Below are 14,319 nucleotides of genomic sequence, written 5' to 3'. Positions count from 1 at the left end.
GTGCCACTACAACCTGAATTTAAAATGTACAAATCAGAATTTTTAAACCTTTATTTGAATTTGTAAGTGAATGTTTGTAGTTGAATTATCTCAAATTGAAACTGTATTGCATGGCTTGCATTTTTGTGCAAGGTTCCAAATAGGGCTGGGCGATATGACGATATAATCTTGATATCACGATAAACTAGGTCACAATATACTTTTCTCAGATAACATGGATATCACAAACTACAAAGTGACCAGAAGCCACGGATACGATGTTAAAATCTTATGCTTATTGTTTAAAAATGTAAAATGTTAAAATATTTTACAGATTTGTTACTTTTGTCTTCTCCTTCTCAGTGTTAAATATACATAGTTTTGAATTTTAAATATATTTTTTGAAATGTAAAAAAATTAGACATTTAATTTAATAACTCTTTAATATTTTTTATTTTTCAGTGTAACACTACTGCATATCACGATGCATATCGTGTAATGGAGAAACGACTTCATGAAATTTGTGATTTGATATTTTTGGCAATATCACTCACACCTATTTTCCAAATACAATTTTATAATCATTCAGATTCAGATTCAAATTTTTGACATCGACCATGCCACTAAATTCTGAACTGAATTTTCTACATTTGATCCAACTACAAAACATCACTTGCAAATTCAAATAAGTACATAAAGATTGTAGTAACACATTTCTCATTCCATATTGTCTCCTGAGCTAAAAATATTCCCATTCAGAGGGTCTTATAAACATACAGTATGTACACCTTCGGTGTAGACAATCCCATAATTCTCTTCACCAGAACAGAATTCCATGAAAGCCTCTACAACTATGGTGGAATAAATTAAACTGTTTGTCTCATAGCAAGCTCACAGAGGTATCTCTGTTCATAAACTGAAAATTCATCAGAAGTTGTTCTGTGGTTAAAACAAAACTAATCAAACTAAACACAAACAACTTATACTCACTAACTTGTGTTATTTATAACAGGACTCTAGTTCTGTTCAGCCAAAAAAAAAAAAAACAAACAGCTGCCATTAGTTTAGATCTGTTCTTAGGTGCGCAGGTAAACTAGTGAGCAGTAGTGAATAAGCAAAAAGTTGTCATATGATGATGTATCTCCATACTCAATGCCTAGAAAGGCTTCTCAGTTTAAATGGACCATTAATGGCTGCATCTACTAAGACCAGTAACATCCTGGACTGTTCTTCATCATCATACTCTATTCATGTTCTCATACTTGGAAGTAGGCTCATATCCTTTAAGCTTTTCTCATACATTTCCCTAGTCCTATTATCTAGTAAAAGCACCAATCCAGGATCTCCTCGTCTGCTCAGATGCCCGTGATAACCATCATGGTATCTTTTCGTGTATTGTGATCACAAAGCTGGTATCATCATTCTTTACCTCAGTATATTTTGTTGCTTGTAATAGAAGACAATTCCTACTGACAATGCTATCTGAGGAGCTAATTTCCTGATGGAGATTTTAGAGTGACTTGTTAGACAGCGCTCGCCGTCACCATCATCAAAACACTGACGGGGGAATATTTTTTGGAAGAATGGTGTTCATCACACTAGTACAGTTCCAGAGACTTGTAGAATCAGTGCCAAGGCACACCGACAATGTTCTGGTGGAACACACAACACACTTACTTACACACTTTATGTTGTGTTTTCCTTTAAATTGTCAGCCATTTGATAGTTACAGTCAGTAATATTTGACAAGGCCAACAATCCTGGCAGAGCAATACTCATACTAAATACTCATAATATCCATAAACTGTTCAGGTTCTCAGATTAGGAAGTCAGCATTATTATTTCCCAGCTTGATGGTTAATGGTGAAGACCAAATTCCACCAGCAACTAGACAGATTCTGCCAACAAAGAATACTTTAAACTATGAGTCTCTTCCTTTTGTCCACTTTTTAACTCAAAAAATATGACAAGGCTCACTTTTTTCCAGTTAGTGTCACTTAAATAACATTTCAGTTGCAGCTCACCATAGTTCTTAATACTTAATAAATATGAACTAGAAATAATGAGCAGAAAAACTGAATGAATGTTAATGCATAATAATAATAATAATAATAATAATAATAATAATATTTATAATTATATTAATATAATATATTATATATTATATATATAATTATATAATTATTATTATTATTATTACTATTATTATTGCTCTATTACTAGGATGCCCTGTATACGTTTGATATTTGCCTATTTATTACTAAACATCAATACCATTTTATTAAACTTCCTAACATTTTGTTAAACTTCCTGCTTCATGCTCTGTAAATCAGGGAACCTAAAACAGGAAGTAGATGGCGATGCATCACCATGGATTCTTTCTGCGTGTCTCCATGACAACATGCTCAGAGCAAGGGGTGTGTGTGTGTGTGTGTTTGTGTGCTGAGTAGGAGTTCAGCTTGTCGCTTATGGATTTTTTTTTTCTCCTTTAAAGTGGCCTATACCAAAACAGACAAAATCAGTAGCATAACAGATTTCTTAAAACATCTTCTAGTATCCACAGCGCCTGAGAAACTTTTTGCACTTTTGTGCAATAATCAATAATGAAAGTGGCCTTGTTTTTCAGTGTGTTGATACAGTAATTCTGTTTACTTCGATCTTCTGAAGGGTGAATAAATCTCTGGGTGAAATAATATATTCTACTGACTAATGCATCTGAAAAACAGTACAGAAATAAATCACGGTATGATAGACATACAGGCCAATAGCACTGTTTTTGGTATGTTACAACATTTGCGTACAAGAAGAGTGACATTAAATGAAATATAACACTGCAGAGGCAGGGCAAGTGTTCAAGTATTTGGTTAGAGAAACTGCTAGAATATTTTTTAAACAGATATGTGAAGAGGTTTGGTCTTAATCTCTAATGTAACCAAAACAATGTAAAAACAGTTTTTCCTCAGATTTTCTCCTAAAATGTAGCCCACCCTGTTATTACAATGCACTTTATGTCATTAATATCACAACAGATCTAAATAATTATTTTAAATTTCCTTATCACACTGTACTGCAACATTAGTATAGAATTAGAGTATATCTCTAATTCTAAAAAAATTCATTCATATGCATGCTTTACAATTAAAGCACAGTTTCAAATCGTGATGCTTCGATTTTATCTGAACGTGACCTTCGATTACATCACAGCGCAGATTTTTCGACGCCATCATCATGTCAGTGTTGAGGCACGCTGACCCGCGGCTCGAGTATTCGGGCCGCTTACATAAGCAGCCATCTGACAATGAGCGCTTTCACACTCTCTGCAAAGCTTCTCGGGAAAAGAAATCACACGTGAACAGTTGTGTCGTGATTTCTATGGAGTGGAACAGAACAAAGACTGAGGTTTGGGAAAATGATATGATGATAGATATGAAGGGGATAGATTCTGTTCGATTGATTAGACAGATGAGAATACCCGGAAGTGGATCAAAATAATTGTATTGTCTTCTTTGTATATCAGTCATCTGATCATTCTGACTAGATATAATGATCAGATGACTGAGATTACATGTAAATTAATCCACAAAATGAAAAGTTTAAATAATCTAGAATAATCAGAAATGGGGTTGCATTATACCACAGTACTGTTGAATTCTCGATTCGGATTTGTCACAAGGTTTTGATTCATTTTCTGTAGCAGCTCTGACAAATCATAGGTTTATATTAATGTGCTTGTTCTAATATTTTATCATTTCTATAGAAACAACTTACTGGGACTTACTGTATGGTGGACACTCCACGTAAATGGGTTTAAGAAATGTGTGTAATCGTTGATAATTATTTAACATTTTTTGGAAGGAGTCTCCAGTGTCAGAGCTTCGTAACTGTTAAAGGTCAAGCTGTAAGTTTAGGTTTTCCGCTATAGGAAAGTCTTCAGAACAGAGACTCTGCGCTTTCTCAGTAACATGACAAGGTGCTGTTATGTCTTATTAACTTCAAGATAGAGAAAACGAGAGAGGCTGGGAAGGGTACAAGTGTTTATATGTGCTATAACATGAACTAACTTGTTTCGCAGACATTCCAGAGCATTAAATATAACTACAAAAAGCATAATTTATCATTCTTTAATAAATAAATAAATATCTTTTAGCAATGGCAAATGGCTGTGGTATAAGAGTAAAAAATAAAAAAATGTCAGTATGTACTATTAGTGGAAAACGATCAACTTCGGAGGGGTGATGGTGATATCACACCACACCGACATTGATTATTTTCCTTTAACAGCACGCCCAGCATCATGTTTTATTCATTATTTTTTATTTTAACACGTGCTTAATTCCGACTGAAAAACATGACCAAAGCCCAAATCAGCAAGTTACGTACTGCATTTCTTAGAACTTATTCTTAGAATTTGGAACAAGACAAACTCTGGCTTGGAAATTTGTAAAAGTGTAGCCCTCTCGATATTATTATTACGAGAGAATAACAAGAAGGCAAAAGGTGTTGCATTAGTGACTATAAATATATTTTTTTATTTGGTGAACAGATTACAGGAAGGGTTTAAAATGTTGAATATGTACAGTTACACTACTGTATAGTGTGGTTCCGTCGTAATGCTTGTCGTGATCCATGATTTGTCTCATTAAATATCAATTTTCTGCATGCACTGGAAACACTGGAGTGCATTTAAATCAGGAATTTGGAATGCAGACTGTTATTTAATAAATTCCTCTTGTCATTATTGTGGGAGATTAAAGTAACATAACCACACATGATGTCTGACATAAGAGAAGTTAATGCAGCGGTAAATGCACAGCGATGTTCTGATCAATTATCTTGATGCCTGTGAGCTACTTCACACGGTTCGGAAAGGCCAATCGGCTAATGAGACGACATTTGATGTGCCACAGACCATGAATAATCACTTCCTGACCCTCTCTATGCTCAGCTTTATGAGAAGCCTTTCGGTGTTAATTAACTGTAACATGACAAACGAATTACCGCTACAAATGTAAATTTCATATTCGGAGAGGAACTTTAAAGGTTGCGGGTTAAATAGTTCCAAAACATTTTTTTAAACGAGGTCAAATGTCGAGGAATGAATAGTGTACTAGAAACTGAGGGTTAAGCGTTCCGAGAATTGTAAAACTTATAATCACCGTGCTAACGTAGTGACTCATTTATAGATCGACAAAGAAAATAATGTTAGGGCAGAAGGTTTGTAACACTACTGAATCAGAATTATAAGTAAATTATAAGTGTCCTAATCTGGAAGAAATCCCCAGCTAAAGAGTTGAGAAAGTCAGGAGGAACAGCACACCTTGACACTAATAAAGAACACTTAAACCCTTTGAGGTTTCTAACTAAGGAACATGCAGTCCTTTGGAATTAGCTTTTGAGGATTATAAGCTCTTAGAGATACACAGAAAGATCTGAAACCGTATTCAGGAGGATTAGAAAAAGCTTTTATCTCACCTTGATGCATCAAAGCTGTCATACGATCCCACGGTGTAGTGTCGAAAGAGCTTCCGCCTCTCAGATCGGTCCGCTCGGGCATCTGCAAAGACAAGACACGTGCTTCACATTTATTTAGATGAAACTGAATGACCTAATATTCCAGAGATTTCAGTTCAGTCTGAATTAGAACAATGTGTCTTGAGAAACTGTTGTTCTATTACAGTTTGTCAGGCTTCATGATGAGCCTGTGACAGTTATTACCACATCGCTTCATCAGAAAGTTTTGATTTAAAAAAAAATCTGTTAGATTGAACTGTTAGATTCCATGATCATATGTTTCAACATAAATGTATGTAGTCTGTCAGTGCATCTGCAAACAAGAGGCTCGTCCTTAACAAGTTCATTGATAAAATTAACCCTCTGTGCCATGGTATTTTAATACTGAATTCTCAATTCTGATTGGTCCATTCTGATTGATTTACATTAAATTGTAATGTTATAATTTCTATAGTAAAAACTTACACAGGGACAACTTACTCAGGTATGATAGATGTGCCATATATACAGATTTTGAAAAAGTGTGTGTAATTGTTGAAATGGTGAAGTTTGCTGTAAGGAAATGTTTACTTTGCATTTTGGAAGGAGTCTCCAGTGTCAGCACTTTGTAACAGTCAGCATTTTGTAACAGTAAAGCTGTCATTTGAAGCTTTCGGATGCTGGAAAGTCTACCGGATGGAGAGTGATGCAGCTTCTCAGTAACATGACAAGCTGCATCTTTTTGTCTTATAAACTACAAGAGAGAAATAAATGGCTTGTAAGGTAATGACTTTTTAAATCTGCTATAACATATGTGCACTATATGGCCAAAGGTTTGTGGACAGCAGACCATAACACTCATATGTGCTTTTTGAACATCCCATTCCAGGGTCAGTTTGTTAGATTTTAGTTCAGATGGAAGTTGTAATCCTACAGCATACAAAGACATTCTATACAATTGTGTGCTTTATTGTGCTTTATCCCCAACTTTATTGGGGAAGGTCCACGTATGAGTGTGATGGTCAGGTGTCCACAAACCTTTGGCCATATAGTGTAAGTGATAACAGGAAATAATTTTTTTGTTGTTGATGAGCCACAACATTAAATGTAACTATAAATGTATGACATGTACATGTCATTTTCTAATAAATAGAAAAAAATTGTGTTGGCAAATTGCTGTGATATAAGAGGATTAAAACTATTATTATTATTATTATTATTATTATTATTATTATAGGAAAATAATAATATTAACTCTACGTCATGTCAGGCTGCATCGCCCCACCCTGTCATTCATTATTTTCTTAAAACAGCATGCCCCCAAGTGTTTTATTCCTTGCATAGCACTGACCCCTATCATCTTCATAATTGAAAAATGATAATGTTTCATTTTGACATGAGCCGAACACCAGTGGAATGGAAAGAAATAGGAAAAGGAATAAACTGCCCACAATGTGGCCTTCCAGTAATGATAGCATGATGCAATATCAAAGGGCACAGGGGAGGAAAAAATGCCTTCTGCTCACAAATTAGTGTCCATATGTGACCATATGCCATGGTGTCCCAGTAGTCATTTCTGCAGAAAATAAAAACATAAAAATCATGGAAAAACCACAGTACATGTCTTTGGTCAGGAAGCAAATCAATGGAGAATAACCTCTTTCCTGGAAATTGGAACCTGTTCAGTGGTAAAAAATCACCAGCTCATTTCAGTGGACACGTCGTATCGACCCAGCACAGCAACATGGAAGCATTTTAAGGGGAAAATGCTGGAGAGGAGCCAGAGAGCAGCAGCTTTAAGGAAGGAGAGGTATTGACCCAGTGCTGTAGAAACACAGATGATGCAGTGGACGTGGAGTTAATGAAACAGGGACTGGAATGAAACGCTGACCCTTTCTTCAGATAAACTGAACACGTCTCATGGGAGCACTCATGTTTAGTGGTAAGTGTCTCATATAGCCACTGTTTCATATTTAAGGATGTGAAATCATAGCTTTTCTGCTTGACTATCGAGCAACTGTTCTTTATCAGCGCTGTAGAGATCTCATGAGAATTCATACACAAAATACACATCACAGTCCAAGTCCAATCCAATGGAATAGGAAAAATGTCAAAAACACACCATATAGACACACACTTTAAATATAACCATCCTCTCCTTTCTTCATTCCTTCATCTCTTCCAGAGACAGACTGTTCCGTTTTCTAGCATTTTGTCTTCATTTGGCAGGTTGAGGCTCCAAACTGCACCGTTTGCATTGTTCATGTTGATCCATGCTGATCATATCAGTCGTCAGGAGGCTGCGTGGGATTCGACACCCCTACCCCCCTTCCCAGTCCCCCCATCAATCCTACTCACCGCTTATCTGTTAAAGTCGCACTCTCTCTGCCGCTCTGCTCTGTGGAAAACATTATGACATGTGCATGATGTCGAAGGCCAGCTGTCTCATGTTAGCCTACGTCAAGGTGTGACGACTGTTGGCCTTTTATTGGCATTAGGTATCAGTGTATTTGTGGTTTTTGCTACATAGGACAAAAAAAATACCATCTAACATACCAACATTCTAATAACATTGTATACACTTGAACTTCCGGTTCATAAGAGATTATATGACTCTTTATTATACATAATTTGGCACTGCTTTTACTATTTAGACACACAAATTGTTTTAAAAGAGGTGTCTCTGTATCTGGAAACCCTGTAAAACTCTGAAAATAAAACTCAGAGTTAGAAATACAGCACTGTCAGCATGTTGTGGGTATTCTGGCTCTGACAGTTCCTCAACCTCCGCTACATCACTCCAGTTCATAACTGGTCTCAACTAGAGAGGTGCATGGGACTATTTTTTATTAATGCCGTTCTCACAGTTATTGTTTTTGTTTGTAGTTGAATGTGATATTTTCAAAAGAATTTAGTTGGTTCTATTTCAGAAAATATAAACAAACTAGTACCCCAATTTAAACTATAAAACTATATAAAACAATTAATGCACCTTATGTTTAAAGGTACACCAGGTTGAAAGTACATATTAAAGGTACAAAAATATGTTATATGGCCAAAGGTTTGTGGACACCTGACCATCACACTAATAATCCTATTCCAGATTTAGTTCCCCTTTGCTGTTATAATAACCTCCACTCTTCTGGGAAGATCTTCCACTAGATTTTGGAGTGTGGCTGTGGGGATTTGTGCTCATTCAGGCACTGTGAGTTCAAACTCTGATGTTGGGCAAGTTGGCCTGGGGTGCAGTTAACGTTCCAGTTCATCCCAAAGATGTTCAGTGGGGTTGAGGTCAGGGCTCTGTGCAGGACACTCATAGTCTTGCACTCCAACCTTAACACACCATGTCTTCATGGAGATCGCGTTGTGCACAGGGACATTGTCATGCTGGAACAGGTTTAGGCCTCTTAGTTCCAGTGAAGTGAAATCTTAATGCTACAGCATACAAAGACATTGTATACAATTGTGTGCTTTCAACTTTGCAAGAGTTTAGGGAAGGCTCACTTTTGGACATACAGTGTATATGCTCTTGAGAGTACCACCCCAGTGACATTTTAGTACTTTTTTCTGAGATAGTCTTTATAGATACATATCTAAATGGATATACTATATATGTGCTGTAATTATGAATGTAGAGAAGCTTGACTTTGACCTCACTGGGTTCCTGTCAGGTTTGATTAAAGCATTTAAACACACTGTAGCCTATAAATAATAAATTCTTCATAATTAAAATGATTAGTTTATGTGTAAACATAATCCTAGCCTAAATCATTATTTATAACTGTTGTCATGGTTACTTTCTAATATTATATAATTATATATTATATTATATAATACATTATATAATACAAGGAATGATTCAAACTGTCATTTAAATCTACATTACAGGTGTCTTTATATAGCAAAATAACAAACACTTGGCAGCCAATCAGAATATATATGTATATATTTTATCTTAAAGGCAACTATTCTGATTCAGCAGTCACAGATTTTGCCTTTAATGAAACACCTTGTCATTGTTTGGCTACGGTTCTTCTTCTAAAGCTCTTGAGCACAGATTCACACTTACACACAGTTTCACACTCACACTAAGTATATCTCTGTTCAAGTACTGTGTGCAAAAAAAAAACAATATAAGTAAAAATTGTGATGAGAGTACATTACTGTTCTATTATATACATGTACATTTTACTGTCTGCAGCTTAATGTGTCAGAATGACAAAGACACATGACCCATAATACAGAAAGTGTCAAAAGTATTGAAGTACTGCATAAACGAGAACTATTTAATACCTAAAAGCTCCATATTTCCTTCCATTTCTGCAATTAAGATCAAGCTAGATTGCCTTCATTTGGGATCTCATTAAGGAATATAGACATTAAACTATAGAACACGATATGAACGTTGACAGAAGAACAAACGTTTGCAGCAATAATTCAGCAACTAAACCACAAGCTTAATGTAGCCCTCGTCTCTATTAACACGTTCGCTGCATACATGGGAAAATAATCATCGACAGGGTCGTACGATGTGGCCCAATTCAAAGCGTTACTGATACAACCATGAAGTTGATCATTTTCCATTAACAGTACATCCTGAAGTGTTTTATTCCGCTTATACCAGAGCAATTTGCAAACGCTAACAATATTTTCATTATTAAAGGATGATGTCATTTTATCCATGTATCATTTGTAAATATAGTTACATTTGTATATTTATACTTTTAGATTGTGGAACATCTGCAAAACAAGTTAATTCCTGTTACTGCTTACATTACTGCAGCTATGAACTTGCTCTTGATGTTAATAAGACAAAAAAAAAAAATACAGCTTGTTATCGAGCAACTACAAAAAGCAACACACTCCATCCTTAGACTTTCCTATAGAGGAATACTTAAAGTTACTGCTTTACCTCAGACTGTTACAAAGTGCTGACACTGGAGACTCCTTCTATAAATGATGAATAAACTTCTCCTTGTTGAAAAATTCACCATATCAACAATTATAAATTTCTTCATTAAATAACAACACATTTGAATCTGTTTTTTATTATTAGCCTTAGATTATGTGAGTATTACTGCCATACAATTCCCTGTGAATTAGCAGTTACTGTAGAAACAATATCATCATTAGAATGATGCACATTAATATAAAGCTGTGATTTGCCTTGCAGCCAGAATGTCTGTCAGAGCAAAACCTCTGACCAATCAGATTTGAAAATTCAACAGCATTGTGGTGTAAATGGTCTTAAAACATGCCACCATCATGCTTATGACAATTCATGTAATTTAACAAAATATCTTGAAGAGAGTTGCTGGGTTACTGTGAGAATGTCAGTATCAGGTATCAGATGATACTCATAGCTATACTGTATCAAAAATGAAACAAATGGGATTGTTGTGTCAATATTATTTAGTATTTAATGTGTCCGTATTATTTAGTGTTTAATGTGAAATAGGATAAATCGTATTTATACACAATTAACAGTTTATACAGTTTAATAAAGCTAGGCTATTAATCATATCACGATAATTGCCTAAGCACTTATTTTATGATATTATTACAATATAGTATCAATAAGTCAGTTGAAACAGAGCGCATAAAAAATCCATGTAAATGGAATCTTAATCTTTGTAGCTTTTCGTATGAATTGAATTGTGAGAATTGTTACTAATTTGCAAGCATGAGACCATGATGGACGGTCTGCCATGATTTTTAAACTTTCATGAAACTCTTGGCAAGTGAATAGAATTATAGTATACTTGCAATGATGTCTTCTACATTTTTCTTTTTTTTTTTTTCCTAAACAAGTTTCTTATGACACCTTGCCTTATGGTGTCCTTCCAAACGCATTTTTATTGCCCAAAAATGGGATGCAGTGCTAGTGACTGCATTTTAAAGTGTCCATGACAATATTGTGTGTATTGCACAGAGTGATATACTCCAAAACCAATTACCAGCATGAAAGATGCAAAGCTGTGCAAGGCGCAAGACTTGTGCAAGGCGCTGAACAAGACTTCAAGCTTAAACACCCTGAGCAAGTACATGCAAATATGTAACAGCTTACATCCACATACCACATAAACCAACATCAGAAATGTGTTTAACACAATGGCTTTTAAATGCTTTTAACACAAATTTTTTAAATATAGACCACAAAAAGCTCCACAATTTAATATATGAGTACACATTAGGCCACCAAAGTTCCAATAAAGATCAACAGTACCTCCAAAATGAACCTTCTTTCTGATTCTGGGAATCTCATCCATCTGGCCTCCTGTTGCCTTCAAATCGCAGAGCCAATCTCAGGAAATGCTCGATCCCCCCAAAACATAAAAAAGGGGAGCAAGCACTCTCTGTCTCCCTCTATCTTCCTCTCTGTCTCTCCCAGTCTCTCCCTCCAGCCCTGCACTAGCTCCACATAGCCCCCAAACTTTTTCACCCCTTAAACCTCATCATAAAGGTAGAGGACAGTTGCACTGAGAAAGCTCTAATGCAATCTCTGGATCTCTCTGCTGTAAAAGAACGAGTGTGCGTGTGTGTGAGAGAGAGAGAGAGAGAGAGAGAGGGAGAGAGGAAAAAAATGATACAAAAATGGAAAAAAAATCTTGCTAAGGCCCACTCCTTAGCAACAGGCTTGTACAGTGTAGAGCATGTTTCCATGGAAATGTATCAATCAGGAATGTGCATGAGTGTTGCACATTCGCAAAGGTTCAAGAGACGTCAACACACTCGGCGCTCACATCTAAAACCCAGCAGCGTCATCAGAAGCACTAACGCTGGGAAAAGTGCAGACGCTTATACACATCAGCTGTCCAATCCTGCACTATGATGCTTTGGATGGACACATCGACCTTAATTCTTTGGGCTCATAGTGTTCAGAGATTTAATGCAATTACAAATAGGGATATGAGGCATTAGAGAAATGATCAGATTATTTAGTCATGAGTTAGTAATGAGTATACACACTGAGGCTGCTTTCAGACTAACCGTTTTTTCTCAACCACCAGGACACATTTTACATATAATATAATCATACAGGAAACAGCAGCAAGGTGGGCTTTTAAAAAAGCACTGCTGCCAGCATTTTTATCACAGCAGAGCACCTCTAAACTAGAAATCACTCGACAATCAGCTTCACTGTGCAATAGTTCCTTGTGTAAGTGTTCACCCCATCTTGAAGGAGGGCATTAGACAGAGAAGCAACCAAGAGGCCAAGGGTAAGTTTCAGCATGATGCTGCCATCACCTTGCTTCACTGTGGTGATGGTCTTCTCAGTGTTTCTGCTGAGTCTCCAACTTGCCCTTTGGCTAACTACAAACAGGATTGCATATGTCCAGATTATGGTTGTCCTGTGAACTGCTTCTTCCATCAGAGCTGGGGATCTTACCAGCTGTGGATCTTTCTCTGGATCTTGGTCTTTTGGTTGCATCTTGGACTAATCTCCTGACATATTGTTGGATGGCCTCCTCTAGGCAGTTATTTCATATCCTTTCCATTTTTACTACTGGATTTAATGGTGCTCAGATTTGGGGATTTTTTCATAACAAAAACCTTGACACTTTTCCAGAACTTTGTCCTCTACTTGTTTTGATAGCTCCTTGGTCTTCATGATGCTGTTTGTTTGCTAATAGTGTTGTTATGGTTACAATCTACAAGTCACATGAAGCTCTTTTATATATCAGCATAAAAGGCCACATTGGCCATTGCTTTTTTGTAGGAAAAAAGCCTAGTGTGAAAGCAGCCTAAGATGCCAGTTTAGACCCACCTACCTTGCACCTACACTCATTGGTCATTTAATCAGGTACAACTACAAAATTGAAACAATTTTTCTGCAAATTACTGACTGTAGCCCACCTGTTGCTATGTATAGCCTGTCATTACCCCTTTACCCATCTGTCAGTTGAACCACCACTGACGAGATATTATTTGGAATGGTAGAGCATTCTCAGCATAGCAGTGTCATCGTGACACAAAAGATCCTCTAAATATATAATTTTTCCAATATAACACCCTTCACACATCCTCACTCTTGTTTCCTTCCCTTGTGCAACTTGGAGTTCACAGATTTACTCACTCGTGTTTACACACAATCACAAGTCATACAGTTTCCCCAAACACCTTTCAACCTTCAAATCTCTAAGCCATTAACAATGGCAAAAGCATGCATAGACCTGCAGTCCTCAGGTGACTCTGGTGCTAAATATAGTATGTTCATTTTGTTATCCCAAAGGACCTGTAAATATAGTGCCATTGTGTCAAATCTGAGGTGATGAGCCTGTGATAAGTAGACCAAATGTAGAGTTTACTGCCAGTCCAAAGCAGGAATACACCCTGCATGAGATGCCAGCCCATTGCAAGGCACCACATACAGACTTCTTTACACTTAATGGCACTTTAACCCAGCCAGTCAGTGTGCCAGTGTGTTTTTGGGAGGTGGAAGGAAACCAGATAACCCTGGGGAAACCCATGCAGACACAGTGTGAATATCTTCATCAGATCTTAGGATCAAACCTTGGACCCTGGAGCTGTGGGGCACCAACCCTACCTGTTGCAACGCTGTGGCACTTTTTGCACTTTGCATCAGCTTCTATAATGTTGCATCATGCTCCTATAGAAACAGTTCATTCCAGTGCATATAAGAGAATATGGATGGGATGACAATATAATTAGTTCTCCAGACAAAAATTAACCACATCCATTAATAGCAGTGTCTTACTGCACAATGACAACAGGTTGTACAACTAGACTTAAGCATAAGCATTTTATTATTTATTATTTTACTGCTATTTGTTGGCCAGACTCTGAGGTTGCCTTTTATGGCTCATGTGCAAGAAGAACAGAACACTG

The 14,319-nt window shown here is 36.5% G+C and overlaps 1 protein-coding gene across 1 annotated transcript in view; it reads right to left on the bottom strand.

The window, feature by feature from the left end:
• The window catches only part of shank2b (SH3 and multiple ankyrin repeat domains 2b), a 151,053-nt gene that overhangs the window by 41,229 nt on the left and 95,505 nt on the right, over positions 1–14,319 (bottom strand). The window contains exon 14 of the mRNA XM_053235425.1: positions 5,452–5,533. Within this exon, the coding sequence (XP_053091400.1) occupies positions 5,452–5,533 (82 nt within the window). The remainder of the gene's footprint in view (positions 1–5,451; positions 5,534–14,319) is intronic.

Source organism: Pangasianodon hypophthalmus, chromosome 7 (genome assembly GCF_027358585.1).
Source record: "Pangasianodon hypophthalmus isolate fPanHyp1 chromosome 7, fPanHyp1.pri, whole genome shotgun sequence".
Classification (NCBI taxonomy): domain Eukaryota; kingdom Metazoa; phylum Chordata; class Actinopteri; order Siluriformes; family Pangasiidae; genus Pangasianodon; species Pangasianodon hypophthalmus.
Note: the sequence above shows the minus strand (reverse complement) of the source record. Positions and strands in the feature narration are given on the sequence as shown.